The sequence below is a fragment of the Cervus canadensis genome, chromosome 21 (genome assembly GCF_019320065.1).
Source record: "Cervus canadensis isolate Bull #8, Minnesota chromosome 21, ASM1932006v1, whole genome shotgun sequence".
NCBI classification, from domain to species: domain Eukaryota; kingdom Metazoa; phylum Chordata; class Mammalia; order Artiodactyla; family Cervidae; genus Cervus; species Cervus canadensis.
Window position 1 is genome coordinate 57,831,865 of NC_057406.1, and position 17,321 is coordinate 57,849,185.

Here is a 17,321-nt window from a genome sequence, read left to right on the forward strand (position 1 = left end):
AAGCTCCTGCAGGAGTCCTGGTGTGAGGCAGCCTGGGTGAGGTGTGTGCTGTCTTTCTCTACCCCTCTGTTTATGGCTGACCCCCCCCCCCCCCCCACCCCCGCCACACCTGCACACAAGCCCTCTGCTCTCAGTCACCCTTGGGTGTCCACCCTGGTCCCCAGGTCAGGAGGAGGAGTATGCCCGTGCTCAGCCCAAGTCAGATGACACGGGCTCCCCTGGGCGTCCCACGGGGTCTGCGGGGCTCCAGGGTCTGAGGGAAATGATTGGATGGGAGCCCAGCAGGAGGCGCTATGGAGGACGCGCTCCCTGAGAACCTTGGAGACAGGCTCACGGGGAAGAAAGTCAGGCATCCAGAGCCCAGGTGAACCGATCAGTCAACGCAAGGAAGCCTCAGTGAATCAGCTCATATTTACTGAACCAGAGTCTAGACAACACAAGGTGGAGAGAAGCAGAGCAACCTGAAATATCTTCTCCAGCCTCACCCCCAGCTGAAGAAGACAGCGAGGGTCAGAGAGTCGTGTCTGTTGGCCCCAGGCTGTTTCATCTCCTCACTCACCGCAAAGTTCCTTGGCCTGTTTCTGCCTCCTTGTTTCATCCTTCTTTCTTTCTTTCTTTTAATCAACCTCTGTTCCTACTCCACACTTGGATTTTCATGGAAACGTCAGCGGTCTCTCAGTCACTCTGGACCCAAAGAGCACCTGGCGACTTGTCACCTGTTCCCCCCACGGTGCTGTCACCAGCGCCAGCATCATCATTGTCATCAAGAGTCACTGCCTGGTATCTATATAGGCAATTCTCCATGCAGACGTACAGATGGCCACAGGTACATGAAAACATACGCAACATCACTAATCATTAGAGAAAGTCAAGTCACACTACAATAAGTTATCCCCCCTACAGCATCAGAGGGGCCGTCATCTACATCTACAATGCTCTGAGGCTGTGGAGAAAAGGGAACCCTCCTCCACTGTTGGTGGGAATGTAAATTGGTGCAGCCACTATAGAAGACTATATGGAGTTTTCTTAAACAACTAAAAATAGAGCTACCGTATGATTTAGCAATCCCACTTCTGGGCATATATCTAGAAAAAATTAAAGCTTTAATTTGAAAAGATACATGTACCCTGATGTTCATGGCAGTACTATTCATAATGGCCAAGTTATTATGTTAACCTAAAGGTCTGTTGACAGATTAATGAATAAAGCAAATGTGGTATATGTATACACACCATAGAATACTACTCAGCCATAAAGAGAATGAAATAATATTATCTGTAACAATATGTATGGATCTACAGATTATCATACTGAGTGAAGTAAATCAGACAAATATGTGATATTAACTTATATGTAGAATCAAGAAAATAATACAAATAAACAAATGAATAGAAATAGACTCATAGACATAGAAAAGGAACTTTTTACCAAAGCTTTGGGGGGACAGATAAATTAGGAGATGGGATTATCAGATACACACCCGATAAACAAGGGCCTGCCTACTGTAGTAGCATAGGAATAGTATTCAATATCTTGTAATAAACTATAATGGAAATGAATAAAATAGAATATAGATATACACATGCTCAGATGTTCTGTCGTGTCTGACTCTCTGCAACCCCATGGACTGTAGCATGCCAGACTCCACTGTCTATGGGATTTCCCAGACAAGAATATTGCAGTGGGGTGTCATTTCCTTCTCCAGGGAATCTTCTCTACCCAGGAATCAAACCTGTGTCTCTGCTTAGCAGACACATTCTTTACCACCTGGGAAGCCCAGATAAATACATAGATACCTGTATGATTGAATCACTTTGCTGTATACCTGAAATTAACAGAATATTGTAAATCAATTATCCTTCAATAAAGCAAACAAACAAAAGAAGTCACTGCCTAAGTAAGATACATCAGCTAGGGCCACAGGTGAGTTGATGTTAGAGGAGAGGTCCAGAGACCACCAGCAGGGGAAGACTCTTCTTGCTGGGACATCACAGCCTGGGGAGGGCGATAGAGGAGCCCCGGCTCCTTCTGGATCCCAACAATCCTAACTCTCTGACTTTCTCCCATTGTCAACCCGTTCGTATACCTGGCCTTTCATAGCTAGTTCGCCTTTCTCTCCCTTTATTCTGCCTCCAGGGTTATCATTAGTCCAAAGGAAGTGGTTTCTGATGGGAGGGGAGTTAGGGGGAAAATGGATGCATGTATGTGTATGGCTGAGTCCCTTTGCTGTTACCTGAAACTATCACAACACTGTTAATCGGCTATACTCCAACACAAAATAAAATGTTCTTAGTATGAAAAGAAAAGTCGTTTCTCCCCGCCTCTTATTCTCTGGTGCCCCCTCCTCCCTTAATGCAGGCTCCAGGCCCCTTCCTTCTCTCTCCTCATCCATCACTACATCCATCCCTTCCCTGCTGTGCTCAACAACAGAAATGCCAAATTCCTAACCCCCAGCTTCATTAATGTGGTCTCCCTCTCTTTCACTCTAACAAAGTACCTCTGCACGCTAGCCCCTCACGTGTCCCTGGACCCCTACTGCCCTGGGGATGGCTAAATCAGGTCCTCCTGCAGATTCTCATAGATCTGGGTGAGCTCCTCCAACTTCCTCTCCAACTCCAATGCCCGCTGCCTCAGGCTTTCAGCTGCTGCTGTCTTGGCACCATTGTGCAAGTGCTTTGACTCCTTCACCAGGAAGCCCACATCCACCAGAAGGAAGACCCCTGCAGTGGCCAAACCTGCGATCCGGACTCCTTTGGTGATTGTTAAAGCTGTGGCTTTGAAACCTGCCTGTATCTGCTGGATGGCCGGGCCTGAGATCCTCCCAGGGCTCATGTAGATGTTTGCATTGGGTGCAGAGTCAGGGTTGACATTGCCTGTTTCCATGTCTTGGATGTTCGTTTCAATGCATTGCACAGCTTCTCTGAATTTCTCTCTTGTGTCAACAATGTGGGGGTTGCTCTTGAGTACCTCTAGGAGAACCTTCCATTTCTTGACATCACTTGACATCATGTGACTGGCTTCGGTTTCTGCTGATGACCTCTTCACATGTTCGATGATAGTGGTGGACACTTGGGTCACAGCCGCTGCTGCTCCCAGCCCTATCCCAGTGGCCAAGAGCACCACACTGGCCCCCGCTGTCACGGGTGCCAGAGCCAGGCCAACAATGGTCAGAATACTAGACACAGCACCGGTGCTGTAGCCCACCACGTTGGAGATGGTACATCCCTTATGCACCTTGTCAACCTTGTCTGCGAGCTCGTGGAACTTGCCTATGAACTCCTCCAGCTGCCGTTTCACCTGAGGAAACTTAATCAGAAACCTCCTTCTATCCAGCTGCCTTTTGGTGAGTCTTTCCTGGTCCTCCTCAACCAAGGCTCTGTTCAATTCCTTCAGATATTTGTGTAGTTCTTTGGCGTCTTTCCTGTAACAATGAAGGTCAAGATATTAGAAAGGCAGTTTGCTTGTCTGTGAAACTGGCTCCATAATATCTATTCTGCATAAACACAGATATGTTACTATCAATCAATTAGAGAAGAAATTTATAAATGTGAACTTTTCTCTTTCAACCTTAAACACATTTCATACTTTAGATGCTCCATCTTGACATAGCTAAACTTGGAATAGGTAAACAAAAGTCACCTTAGGATTCTTGCAACTTAAGAGAGGTATTTGAGAGAATTCCCAGGTGGTCCAGAGGTTCCAACTCTGCACTCCCACTGCTGGGCTTGACTCAATCCCTGCTTGGCGAATGAGGATCGCCAGGCCATATGGCTCAGCCAGAGAAAAGGTATGTGGTAAAGACGTCTCACAGGTGGGTCAACACTATCACTTCGAAAGAGTCTTTGGAGTGGGACTCCACATATAAACAAAGACATGTAGCACTGGAGGAGAAAACCTTCATTCGAGGGCCTTGGTGTGTAGTGAGAAGTCTCCCTGCTCTTTGTCCTTGGCTACTGGGAAGTGGTCCCGAAGCCCCTAGAATTCCAGCTGATAGGCATGTCCTTGCCTGCCTGGGCCTTTGGCTATGCATCAGTCTGACAAGGTGATGATTGACCCAGGGTCTCTGGGTCTCATGGTGTCAGTTCTGCCATCTGGTAGAGCTGGACACCAGGGCAGGAGTCTGACCTCCAGGAGGGGCTGGAGATGACAGGTCAGGGTAATCTGGCTTTTAAGCAAGGTGAGTGTCCCTGATGGGCAGTACTCTGTGCATCTTGTCACACACTGAATCCAGGTCAGTAACGTGTCCTGAGGACAATGGAAGCTTCATCTGTGAAACCTGCCCTGACTCTGCCCTCTGACTGGTGGGCACTTTTCTCCTTCCCTGTAATAAACTGTAGCTGGGATCATGAAGCTTTCAGTGAGTCCTGTCCATTCTATAGGGAATTCTTGAACCTGAGAGTTGTTTTGGGGATCCCCTAAATTTGCCATTGACGTCAAAGTAAGGGCAGTCCTGGGCACTGTGCCCTTATACTTTGTAGATTGGCTGTCTCTATGACTTAGAATATTTTAAACCCCAAAAGTCAGAGCTCGAAGGCACCTTATAATCATTTGGTCTGCCATCTGCTGTCTTCTAAGCATTGTGCCCTTGACCTTCTCAGCAGAAGGTCACAGGATCTACCCACTGCCCCAACTGACAGGGAAGCAGGAGATGTGCTATGAGTCCTGGTTTCCCTTGGACTCTCCAGCTCACCTCACTGACTCCTGACCCGTCACCCAGCACCCTCAACTGTTCAGGGGTCACCAACCTAACTCTCAATTTACCTGGCGATAGCTTCACCTGCCTGCAGCCCAAGGCCGTGTGCAACTTTGAGGAAGCTGTAAAGATTCAAGGGACTTGAGAAAACATCCTTCTGAACGCCTGAGCCTGAGGAGACCGGCACTTGCACAGCTGGTGGAGGAAGCATTTCCTCTTGGGTGGGGATACATGAGGCTCCTCAGAATCCCTCAAATGACACATAGTCGCAACCACTCTTTGTGACTCTGGAGGGCTCACTGAGCCACACGGCCTTCCCACTGTCAGGGGGACTCCACGTAGACTAGAAGAGGGTCCTAGATGGAATGAGAACCCAGGTCCAAGGCAGGGTGTGCAGACACGGTCACCCAGGGCCCTCTAGCCCAGCATGAGGGGATCCCATCAGAGAGGGAAGAAATGTCCCCCCCCTCTACTCAGGGGAACTCCGCTAGGGTCACAGTCCCTTCAGTTTTGTGTCCTTAAGGCCCACTATCCTCACTCTAGTCCTGGCCCTGCTGCCCAAGCCTGCCTACTAGTCCTCCAACCAGGACCCTCTGCTCCACCCTGACCCCTGGGTCTGACCCTGGTCCAGGCCTCCCTGGTCCTTTGGATGAGATGATTGCACTTGGTTTCCCACCTCTGACCCTGCAGTTCACTCTGAGGCCATTACCATAATCCATCAGACTGAACTGCTATTCCCATTGGACACAGGACAGATCTGAGATTCAAAGTCTTAAGCCCACAGACCCACAGTTGGGCAGGGCTAGATCCAGGATCCCACCAGCTCCTCCAGTTCCTCTGTAGCCTCTCTGCCTTATGGGCAAGCAGGACCCTGCAGGGTTGGTACAGTTCCTTACATGAATAGAAAGACTGTAGGCAGAAGCCCAGCACACAGATGGTGGTGTCAGGATTTTCTAACGTGTCCCAAAGGAAATTCTGCTTGGTTCTCATTACCAGAAAGAAGACCCTGAGCCCTGTCTCATCCCAACAAGTTTTTTAAATGTTAATATTGACTGAGTACTTACTCTGTGTCAGTCATTATGAGAAGCACTTTACATGCATGATCTCGGTGTCTTCACAATAAAATTGAAAAGATGAAGAAACTAAAGCATAGAGTAGTTCAGTAACTTGTCCAAGGTCACATAACCTGCCCCTTCCTCACAGGTTTCATCTCTTCTCAACCCAGGATTATTCACTGTCAGCAAATGACATGGAGGAAACATTACTGATGGGATCTTGAGAAGCGAAATCCTAGACCCCAACAATAGGGTCCTGCCTGGAGGATGTGTGTCTACCAGAGGGAGCTAGCCTGGTGCTGGGGGACATGGGAGACCTTCCTGTGCACCTGTGCAGGTTACCTGGACAAACTGGTCTCAGCCTCAATTCTCTCCAGGAATTCATTCAGCAGGAGGAGCAGTTCCTCTTTGCTCAGTTTGTCCCAGAGATATTCAATGACCTCCTCAAAAAAGATCTCAATATCTAGATGAAAGAAAAGGGAATCAGATTAGAAGAATTTGTGGTGGAACATAAACATTAATGAGTATAAAGTAGTTAAAATTCACCTTGCTAAGCAGCAGTCACCTGGGGTGCTCTTGATGAGGTCACCAGGGTTATGGATGGACTGTCCCCCCATCCCAATTTGTGTTGCAGAGTAAACCCCCAGGTGACCTTTGTGAAGATAGGGTTCCTAAGGAGGTTAGGTGAAATGAGGTCCTACATGGGATTCCCAGGTAAATTGAAGCCATAAGTGGGATTCCCAGGAAGTTCTAGTAGTAAAGAACCTGCCTGCCAAAGCTGGAGATATAAGAGATGCAGGTTTGATCCCTGAGTCAGGAAGATCACTTGAAGGAGGGCATGGCAAGCCACTCCAATATTCTTGTTTGGAGAATCCCATGGATAGAGGAGGCAGCCAGGCTGCAGCCCATGAGGTTGCAAACAGTTGGACATGACTGAGCAACTGAACACACACACACAAAGAGAAGAAAGAGCAAGTGTGATCTGTTAGTTACCACTTCCAGAATAGACTGGCAGCACCCTATAAATGAATGCTTTCATGTTTGGGCAGTGAAACAATTGAATACTCAAGTTAAATGTGATAAATGAATGTAAGGACTATAAATAGCCTCAGATCACTGCAGGGTAAGATTACTCCTCCATGAGTTATCAAAACCCCTGTGTGATTTCAGAGATCTGGAGGTTATGGACTTGCAGGTAAGATATTGGTGGCCAGGCTATATATATGTGTGTGGGCTGGGACGTGATATAAAATGTGTTTCTTGCTAAATCCACACAAAGAGACATTATTCTTATTTCACAGAAGAGGAAAGTGAAACTCAGACAGGAGAATGGGCAGCCCAAGGCCACAGAGCCGAAAGCTCTGAGGTTGAATCCAAGGTCAAATGTCAGACATTTCTTGGACGTGACGTTGAATCCTCCTTACATTTAAAACTCCTGTGATTTGTTCATTCTACTCTATAGCACACAATGGGGATTCTTTGCAACTCATTTTTGGTGATGAGCATGCAGTAGTGTATATAGGAGTAGAAATATAATGTTGTACACATGAAACTTTGAAAACATTACAAACTCATGTTACCTAATTTTTAAAAAGACTTGAGGACCACACACCATTGAGTAAAACTACCATGTGAGAGGATTCCTGCTTCTGACCACAGACTCTAGGATGGGCAGGGGAGGGGATCAACCACGTGGAGGAGGGGTGGAGCCAATATGATCCTCATCACTCCTCCCCTCCAGGTGGGAGGCGGGAAAGGCCAGACTGGGTCTTAGTGCAGGGTCCACTGACTCTTGCAGAGCGTCTGGGCTGGTGGCTGGGCAAGAGCCAGAGGAAACAGCTTCTGTGGTGATGGCCCAGGGTCTGGGAGCAGCAGGAGGCGAAGGTCAAGGGAGAGGGCAAGAGAAGCTCCAGTGATGCTGGAGGACCTTCTCTCCCAGGCCTGCCTGGCCTCGGGGACTCCCATCTGCTGTCCATGCTCCGCGTGTGCTCTCCCTGCCTCTGTTCTGAGTCACTTGCTGGGTGGTGGGAGAGGCAGGAAGTCAGCACCTTGGTCATGGATCCTGAGGAGAGGGCCGGGAAGGAGGCTGTGGGCAGACCCCAGGGTGAGGGGAATCTCCTGGTCTCTCTTGGAAGCTCAAGGATGCCTATCCATCCTCTTCGTGGTTCTTGATTCCTCTGGAGTTTAACTCAGCCTGGAAACACCACCCTCAGTTCTGGGGCACAAGTAGGAACCTTCCAGAGAAGAGGCAGCTGACTACCTGAGCAGTTTCCAAAGTTTTCTGAGCTCATGGTGGCAGCAGGGGCTCTCAGAGACCTCCAATCAGCTCCTTGTCTGCGTCAGGCTGGAAGGAGGTGTGACCTCACCCCTGGGGAAGAGAAAGCAGACTGTGAGCTCCACTGTGAGGGCGCAGTGGCTGCAGGGAGCAGCAAGGGCCAAGTTCTCTGGTGGGTTCCCCTTGGCTGGCCACCAGTGCCTCCAGGGACTTATCCCAGTGTGGTTCTCTGTCTCCTGGGCTCTGCTGGTTGTTAGTTCAGCTATGTCATTTACCTCCTACAGCTCCTTCCAAGCCACGTCAGAGTCCTGCTCTCCTGTTGGGGCCCAAGGAGAAGGTAATCAGACAGGAGACAGACATCTGTGAAGTTACAGGAACGATCAAACCAGAGACTGGAAGAACAGATAGGAGGTGATACTCTGGAAATGAAGTGAGGTTGGGACACCTGTGGTTTTGAATTGGTAATAAATAATATTAATGAGAACATTGATCCAGTGTCTTTGACATGCAGGCTCCTGAAACTCACTTGAACTTAGCTCAGTCCAAGTTTTCATGCTGGTTCCAGAGCCTGGACTAGAACCTGAGTCTTTCTGATCCAAATCACACGTTTGTGATGACTATGCTCTACTCCCTATAATATATAAAAATATTTATTTTTGGATATATGTTAATTTGTAAATGTCTCTTCATTCCAAAATGATGTCTTGCTCGCTATCAAATCTCTCCTTGATAATGTTTCTGGTGATACAGCTGCCACAGCCCAGGTCCTCCTTGCTTCTGCAAGAGACTTTTTTCCCACAAGGGCCTGGGGTCCCACCAGCCGTGCCCCAATTCCTGTCTCCCTGCTCTGAATGACTGAGAACCTCTGCAGGTGTTCTGTCCTCCTTGCTTTCCCCTGCTGATTATTGGACTTGATGTCGTTTCTAATCCTTTATGTAAATAATAGTGCAAAGAATATTCTCCTTGTATAAAACTTCACCTACATCTGAGACTGTATTCTTTTTTTTTCTCCATTTTTTTTATTAGTTGAAGGCTAATTACTTTACAATATTGTAGTGGTTTTTGCCATACATTGACATGAATCAGCCATGGATTTACATGTGTTCCCCATCCTGATCCCCCCTCCAATCTTCCTCCCTACCCCATCTCTCTGGGTCTTCCCAGTGCACCAGCCCTGAGCACTTGTCTCATGCATCCAACCTGGGCTTTTGATCTGTTTCACCCTTGAGAGTATACTTGTTTCAATGCTATTCTCTCAGAACATCCCACCCTCACCTTCTCACACAGAGTCCAAAAGTTTATTCTGTACATCTGTGTCTCTCTTTCTGTTTTGCATATAGGGTTATCGTTACCATCTTTTTAAATTCCATATATATGTGTTAGCATACTGTATTGGTGTTTATCTTTCTGGCTTACTTCACTGTGTATAATGGGCTCCAGTTTGAGACTGTATTCTTAAGCTATATCTAGAAGTAGAATTAAGATCAGAAGGCATCAACACCTAAAAAATTTCCATACCTAGAGCCACCATGCTATGCAAACAAACTGTATCAATTTATGTTCACACTTATAATATATGAGGGTGTCCATCCTTTCAAAAATACCCATCCTCAGCGGTCTTTTTAAAAAAAAATCAGATCTTTATAATTAAATAATTTATTTTGATTTTGCATGTGCTTAACTTGCTGTGGGAGATGAGGGAGGAAAGCAAGTGTTGATGATGTGTAGCTACTATTTTTAAGAAAGCAATAGAGCATCTGTCAACCACTCCTCCTGAGACTTGACTGAAATGATGGTAAAGGTATATATTGGTAAAATACCATCTACTGATAAGAGTGCGTGGTTTCTGTAGTGCAGTGGTTATCACGTTCACCTAACACGCAAAAGGTCCCCGGTTCAAAATTGAGTGGAAACAGCTTCTCTTGGGCTTCCCTTGTGGCTCAGTGGGTAAAGAATCCACCTGCAATTCAGGAGACGTCGGTTCGATCCCTAGGTTGGGAAGATCCCCTCTAGAAGGGAACGGCTACCCACTCCAGTATTCTGGCCTGGAGATTTCCATGGACTGTGTAATGCAAGGGGTCACAAAGAGTCGGACATGACTGAGCAACTTTCACTTTCACTGATAAGAGCAACTTGTTTTTGTGATCGTTGCTCTGCATTGGTATCGGCTCTGAAACTTTACCAATGGTACCTCATATGTTATTCCATTAATTTTTGAGATGTGTACCATTGTATCCTCATTTACAAATAAGGAAGCTGACACATAGATGTTACCTGACTTACCTAAGTTCAGAAGTCTTGCCCTTGGTACCCTGGGACCACCCCACTCACTGGCTCAAGAACCCATAGCCTGTCTTTCCTCCCTCTGCTGTTAATAAAAACAAGCATGGGAACAATAGGAGACCAGAGTCTTTAACAAATATTTGAAGACTCACTGGATGGGGAAGTGATAGCTGAATAAAGAGGAGTGCAGTAGAGGGAGAGAAACAGGGAGCGTGTTCACAGGAGAGAAAACTGGTCTGCTGGGCAGAGCCCCAGAGAGGGGGCAAGATGAGAGGGAGTCTGAGGGGAGAGCAGGGGACAAGCTGACCAACCCCACATCCCATCCCATAGTCACAGCAGCCGTCACTCTTCACCAGACATTTAGAAGGTTACTTGAGAATGAGATGCAGGGGAAAACATAGATTACGTCTATTATGGAGGAAGGTAAAGGATACCAACTAGAGTGATAGACGTGGGATCCAGGAATCAGGAACATCAACCCAGTGGGAAAGGAATCCAAGGATCCCAGCTGGGCGCACAGCAGACCTAGAGAGAAACCAGTCCAGAATGGGATAAGAAGTCCAGAGTCTGTGGGGATAGGGGGCTCGGTATCCCATGAGGCACAGTTAGAAAGAAATGGAGGAAATGTTGAAGAGAAACAGTGCAAGGGGTGAAGATGAAGCCAGTTAGAAACATCAGGAAAAACTAAAGCGCAGGAGGAGAAGGGGATGACAGAGGATGAGATGGTTGGATGGCATCACCGACTCAATGGACGTGAGTTTGGGTTAGGCTCCGGAAGTTTGTGATGGACAGGGACTCCTGGTGTGCTGCAGTTCATGGGGTCGCAAAGTTGGATACGACTGAGTGACTAATCTGAACTGAATGGAACAGCTGAGAAGCATGTGCAGCTATATGGTGCAACTTAGCTTTTAAAAAATGTATTAAAATATCACAAAAAATGTAAACTCTTTTCTTTGATTTTTAAAAAATATCTAAAGTAAATATAGGTCCTTTGGAGACTATTTTAAAACTGAAGTAATATTAATATACATAATATGATATAACTCACAGGTGTATAACATAGTGATTCAAAAATCTTAGTTTTACTTCATTTATAGTCGTTATAAAATAACCTTTAAATTTTAAAATGAAACAGAATGTTTAAATATGTGAAGTAAATGTACTTGTCAATTTGAAAGTCAAAGTACACTTCTGGAACTTGGGAGCCGAAGCACTGAAGGGAGGATGAAGATTAATATCTTAGTTTACAAAGCTGTGAATCAAGAAAAAGTAGGTCCAGTCGAGAGCATAAGAAACAAAGATGTAAATAAAGTGCTTACAAGTAGAAAGCTTCCTAACGGAGGATATACAATTAGTGGAACTAGGATATATGGAGAAGAAGGGGACAGGTATAATAGAAAGTATAAAAATAAGTGAAATCCTTATTTTTCCTAATAAGAAGTAAATAAATACTATCAAATTTAAGTCAAGAAAAAGCAAAATGCAATACCTACTACTTATTAGTGATTGTGGTTGATGACTTCCCACTTTGCACCAGGCACCTTCCCAATTGCTTGGTATGAATTCACCTCCTTTTAGTTCTCACAATGATCCTATTAGAAAGGAAACTGAAGTTTAGAGAGATTAAGAAATTTCTTCAAAGCACACAGCTAGTGCTAGAGCCAGAATCCCTATACAGGTTCCTGTCTCCTGCACACACATTCTCACATTATTCCACCTCCCAATGTAGTAATATCATTTAAAGAGATTGATTAACTATCTAAAGAAAAAGCTTTTCCTTGGGAAGGAATGAGTAGAACCCTGTGTACAAATTGATCTGTTTTAACCATATGCCCTTAGGACTGGATTGTTTTACCTCTAAGACAACAGAAGTCACTTTATAGCAGTCAGTAACCCACAAAAATGGGGTGGTTGCTAGTGCCACCACCTTAAAGATGATGGAAGCAGCTGAATTAAATGCCAACAAGAAATGGGTGACTCCTGCTGTGACACCTGTCAGTGTAGGGGACATGTTCATGTTGATGAAATGTAGTTCTCTGGAAAAGTAGGCGTGAAAACAGAGTTAAACCAGAATAATGAGAGTGAACTGTGCCCTTCAACAGATGTTGTCCAGCAGCATCTTGCCCACCCACACGAGCACCCTCGGGCTTCCGTCCACTCAATGGAAGGAAGACCCCTTGCCGGGGAGGTGAATTTCAGAGACTGGCATCTCTGCTTCTGCAAAGACAAGGATGCTCTTGAAGATGATCAGGGAAGCGGTCATAACAGGGCACCCACATATAATAATAACAATGAAAGATAATGATTGCTATGAATATGTTTCATTGAGGCAGGCTGAGTCTGTGAAAGGGCCATGAGTTCATGATAATATTCAAATGAGAGGACTTTAGAAAAGTGTGGCCAAAAAGAGAGACATAAAGGTTAAAAAGAATGCTAGTGGTTATGCAGGAGATGCAAGATGAAAGAAATATGGAATCGATCCCTGGGCAGGGAAGAGCCCCTGGATGAAGAAATGGTCGCCCACTCCAGAACTCTTGCTGGGAAACCCATGGACGGAGGAGCTGGGAGGGCTGCATCCATGAGGCTGCGAAGAGCTGGACACACCTGAGCGGGTGCCTTTCTTTTGTCTCTATGGTGCAAAGAAGAGTGAATGTGATGGGAATATTCTGTGTTAATTGAATTTAATAATAAGAGGTGTCTTGACATCTATGGGTATATTCCTCTCTGTTTATTTACACGAATGTTTATAAAGGAATGAGAAAGAAAGAACCCCTGACATCCCGGGGCTGACCTGGTGTCACAACAGGGCGATGCTCTTCTCCTGTTGGATGTAAAGGCTCTCACAGAACTCCAGCCTCACACAGGGTCACCCTGACAGCAGGAGTGAAGGGGACAGCAAACACCCATCACTGCGCCCTCACCCACACCTCGCCCCCTCCCTTGGCTGAAAAGCATGACTGCTCCTTCTTTACCCATTACAGCTTTATCCTCGCTCTGGTCTCCCCTCTCCATTCATGGAGTTCTGAGACCCCATGGTAGTGCTGCCCACCATTCTCTGCAGCACCCAATCTAGAGCAACCCCATTTCCTTAGAGCTCCCCCCAAATCCCCTTACCTAAGCACTACTCCTAGAATCTTTCCTTCTACCCCTTTGTCCGTGATGTGCACATCTCTCCCTCAGGAAGAGTGACCATCAGCTTGTGTTTAGGGGGTGTGCCTGGTGGCGAAGGCTGGAGGCAGTGTCATGTGGATGGGAGAGAATTCACAAAGGTCCACCCTCCTCCAAGAGGATGGGAGAGGAGAGCTGGCTGGTCCCCTGCTTCCTTCTCTGCCCCAAAGCTGCAGGACCCCAGGAGCCAGGTCAGCCTATTGAAATCATGAAACATGAGAACAGAGTCAAGTCAGAAAGAAGAGGCGGGCTTGGGCAGAAGTGCCGGCTCCTCGATGATGACAAGCAGTTGTAAATGCATTGAATACTGGACTCATCTTCTGTCCTTCCCTCCCATTCCTGTCCTGGTCCTGACCCTTGTCTGGGGCCTCAGCTGGGTGTGGATGTGGTCAGTACTTCCTCTGCTGGATTCCTGTCCAGGGCATCCTCCTCTGTTTATTCTGATTGGTCCCTTTCTGGAAAGGCTGTTGGTGGGAGGGGGGAGGACCCCGGCGAAGCCTGTCCCTGCCCAGCTGCGTGGCCAGTCATGCATCCCTCCCCTCCTCATGGGCAGATGGATTCTCCCCAACCATCTCCCTCAGGTGCCTGCAGTCATGCTCCCTGGGAAGGGACAGGGGTGTTAAGAACATCCCTAGCCCAGCACTCAGACCCTCCCAACATCCCCAGCTCCTGTCTTCCTCACACTGTCTGTCTCCACAGGGTCTGCTGCAGGAGTCTGACTCCTCACTTGGCACAGGTTGCCCCTCCCCATGAAATGTGTTTCCCCACTGGCCTCACTATGTGATGCATTACTTGACCCTGGAGGCCCAGCTCCAAGCCTCCCTCTGCCCCATTCCTCCAGTTCCCTGCCAGCTCCTCTTGAAGGTCACACTTTCCTGGTCATGGTTCTCTTATTGCTCAGTTCCTCCAGGTCTGAGAAGCCTACCCACATCATTAGGGGCCCTGTCTGTTCTCTGCTGCTACTCCTGTCCAGGGCCTCTGGGTACCCTCCATCCTCCTGGGCACAGCCTGGCCAAAATATGAGGGGTGGGACCCCTTCTGGAGACATGAAACAAGCAGCTTCTTGCTGACACAGCACAACCCCAGTTCCCCCTGTGAAAGTTAGAAAGGGAGGGAGGGTAGAAGGGGGACAAAGAGGAAGAGAAAGACATGGAGAAGAAACTAAAGATCCTAAGCAATTGATCATTCAAAGGATCCAATGTAAACCAGAGAGAAAATACTGAAGGGACTGAAGAAAGCATTAAAAATAACATTGATTTGAGGAAACCTTTCTAAATACCCACATTCAACAAGGTATAAAGGAAATTCTGACCTACTGGACTCTTGGAAATTAAAATTGCCAAGGATCCCATAAACCAGGTTAGAAAAAACATCCATACCCACAGGGAAAAATGGAAATTAGCTTTTAAAAACTTAGTAAGAGGAACAACCAATTCCCCAGGAGGTAGGTTGCCCAGGGTCATACAGCTCTCTGTGGGCAGAGAGGAGGCCAAGACCAGGCCTTTGGATATGGGTACGAAGGAGGGGTGGGAATGTAGTTTTAATAACCCAAAGTTTCTAGGGTTGTCTGTGCCCGTAAATAACATAGATCTAAGCTCATGTCCCTCCTGTTATACTGATGTCTGAAGAGTCTGGCTTTTTATCTTAATATTGCAACAGAGGGATTATATGTGGACCTTGTGCAGTGAGCCCTTCCTACTTCTTCGAGCAGGGCCATCTTCCCCACACAGAACCTTCCATCACCCACAACCTGAGCAGGGGGCCCGGCGAACATAGGAAACCAACGCCCTTTGACTTCCCGCTTGTTGTCCTGTCCATATCCAGGCGGCAGCCTCCTCCAGGGACTGGCACTGAGCCTGGCACTCAGAGGCAGGGTTTTTCAACAAACCTTGATTCCTTGTAACTAAAAAAATCCCCTTTCCCCCATCAGCCCCACCCTAGCTCCCTGGGGGCAGCTTCAAAGAGGCCAGGCCATAGCAGGCGAGGCTCTGAGTCCCCTGACCTCCTCCACCTGCTCTGCTTCCTCCAGTTTCCCAAAGTACTAAGCACCCCCACATCCCTCTTCCTCCTGGGCTCACTGCTCACGTCTCAGGAGACCGCGTCCTGAGCTGAGCCCACCTGAACGGGTGCCACCCTCTCTCTGCTCTGTTCAGGGGCCCTTGGCTGGGAGGAAGCCCTCAGACACACCTGCCTCCACATCCAGGCTCTGCCCCTGCTTCATCTGCTGCCACGGCCATGGCCTCACCTCTCTGAGCTTCCAGTTCCCTTCTTCTGTCAAGTAGTGACATTATCCTTTCTCAGACATTCATCCTGAGGATGGGGAGATGGGCAGGGTCCCTCCCCCCTGCTTACCCAGGAGTCCTCCTCTGGCTGAGTGTCAATAAGATCCAGATGTTCTCAGATGTGCAGATGCAGCCGCCGGCTGTGCATCTCTGCAATGCCCACACATACCCTGCTCAGATATACTCTGGGAAGCAAAACTGAAAGCAAAGCCCTCACTTCTGAGTGGTTCAAGTCAAACAAACACCCTGCCCACCAGGCCCCACCCTGAGACTATTTCCACCTCCAGCTGACCCCCTTAGAGAAAGAAGCCCAGTCCTGACATTTAACATCCTTCTTGATACAGTCCAGTACGTCTCAGGCTCCATGTAGGAAGACCTGCCACCAACACACCATGGGTCCCTGGCAAGTCACTACCCCCCCCCCCCTTTCCATCTTCTCACCCCTCCAACCTCACACTCACCAGCCTGCCTGCCTCATTCACCTTCCTGCCTCCAGAATGTGGTACAGTCCTAGAACAGACCAGTTGCTCACTGCATACTGGTCATACTCTGCTGCTAAGGCCACATCCAGGTGGCTTCTAGGATTCACTCACACTTTTAGATTTTCTGCCAAGGAACCTGCTGCATCCAACTGGGAGAAATGATTTCTGCAAAGCCCAAATCTGGCATCACCCCCTCTGAGAAGCCTTCCATGACCTCACCAAAGACCCACTCTTTCCTGTTCCCTTGGTACCTGGAAGATGGGCCTAAGGCCACCCATCAGCCATTCTGTCCATGCCGTTCTCCCCATCACTTTTGATCAGATCCCTCTAGACTAAGCCCTGGTGGCAGGGACAGAACTAGTGTACTTAGTTCACATGAGGAGGGCCGGCCTTGGTGGTCACTTGGTGGCCATAAGGTAGATGCAGAAGTGCTTGGGAAGGGCTGAGAGCACGCTGCCCTTTTCTACCTCGGCTTATCTCCACCTGACAACAGATTTTTTTCTCTCCAAATGGAGGACTTTTATCAGAAAACCAGTGTCTTGGCAACTCAGAGAAGTATACAATGGAGAGCTGGCCGTGTCTCTTGTTTGGTTCCTGAGCAAAGAGCCTCTGTGGACAGAGAGGTCAGTGTGTGCCAGGTGCTGTGCTTGCACCGTCCACGCCTTTCCTGTTGAACTCTCACATCAGCTCTAAGAGTGTTGGCTCCATTTCACGGATGAAGAAATGGAGAATCAATTTCCCACAGTCTGAGAGTCCTGCAGCTGGACTGCTGGCGAACTTCTAGGTTTGCCTCAAGCAGAAGTGACTGCAGTGGACCTGGATGCCCCATGGAGGCCGACTTGCCCTTCCCTCAGGGCTGCTTCACCCCAGGATGTGTCCCTGGGCCATTATGGTCCCTTTCCCCCAGGTTTGAGGGAGGGACAGAAGGTTATTCCATGAAGATAGCCAACCATAGTTTGATCTTAAAGCCCACTGTTATGTATCTGATGTGTTTCACAGGTAAGGGAGCTGAGAGGAGGGGGTGTTCTTCCAGGAACTCAGGGACTTGTGTTTGGTGGGAGAGTGTCAGCAGCTCACGTCCTG

At 47.8% G+C, this 17,321-nt stretch overlaps 1 protein-coding gene across 9 annotated transcripts; it reads right to left on the reverse strand.

The window, feature by feature from the left end:
- Positions 1 to 392: 392 nt before the first annotated feature.
- Positions 393 to 15,930, reverse strand: LOC122424041 (apolipoprotein L3-like). 9 transcript variants are annotated; one of them, XM_043441666.1, is made up of 6 exons: positions 15,827 to 15,930; positions 13,421 to 13,671; positions 11,803 to 11,898; positions 8,009 to 8,116; positions 6,091 to 6,211; positions 393 to 3,421 (listed from the first exon to the last, which is right to left on the reverse strand). In XM_043441666.1, exons 4-6 carry the CDS (start codon positions 8,037 to 8,039, stop codon positions 2,551 to 2,553), a joined length of 1,023 nt encoding a protein of 340 aa, XP_043297601.1. In that variant the 5' UTR covers positions 8,040 to 8,116; positions 11,803 to 11,898; positions 13,421 to 13,671; positions 15,827 to 15,930; the 3' UTR covers positions 393 to 2,550. The 9 variants fall into 9 exon arrangements, with proteins under 9 accessions (XP_043297601.1, XP_043297597.1, XP_043297602.1 ...); XM_043441662.1 differs by having other exon boundaries at positions 11,800 to 11,898; XM_043441667.1 differs by having other exon boundaries at positions 11,796 to 11,898.
- Positions 15,931 to 17,321: the final 1,391 nt, after the last annotated feature.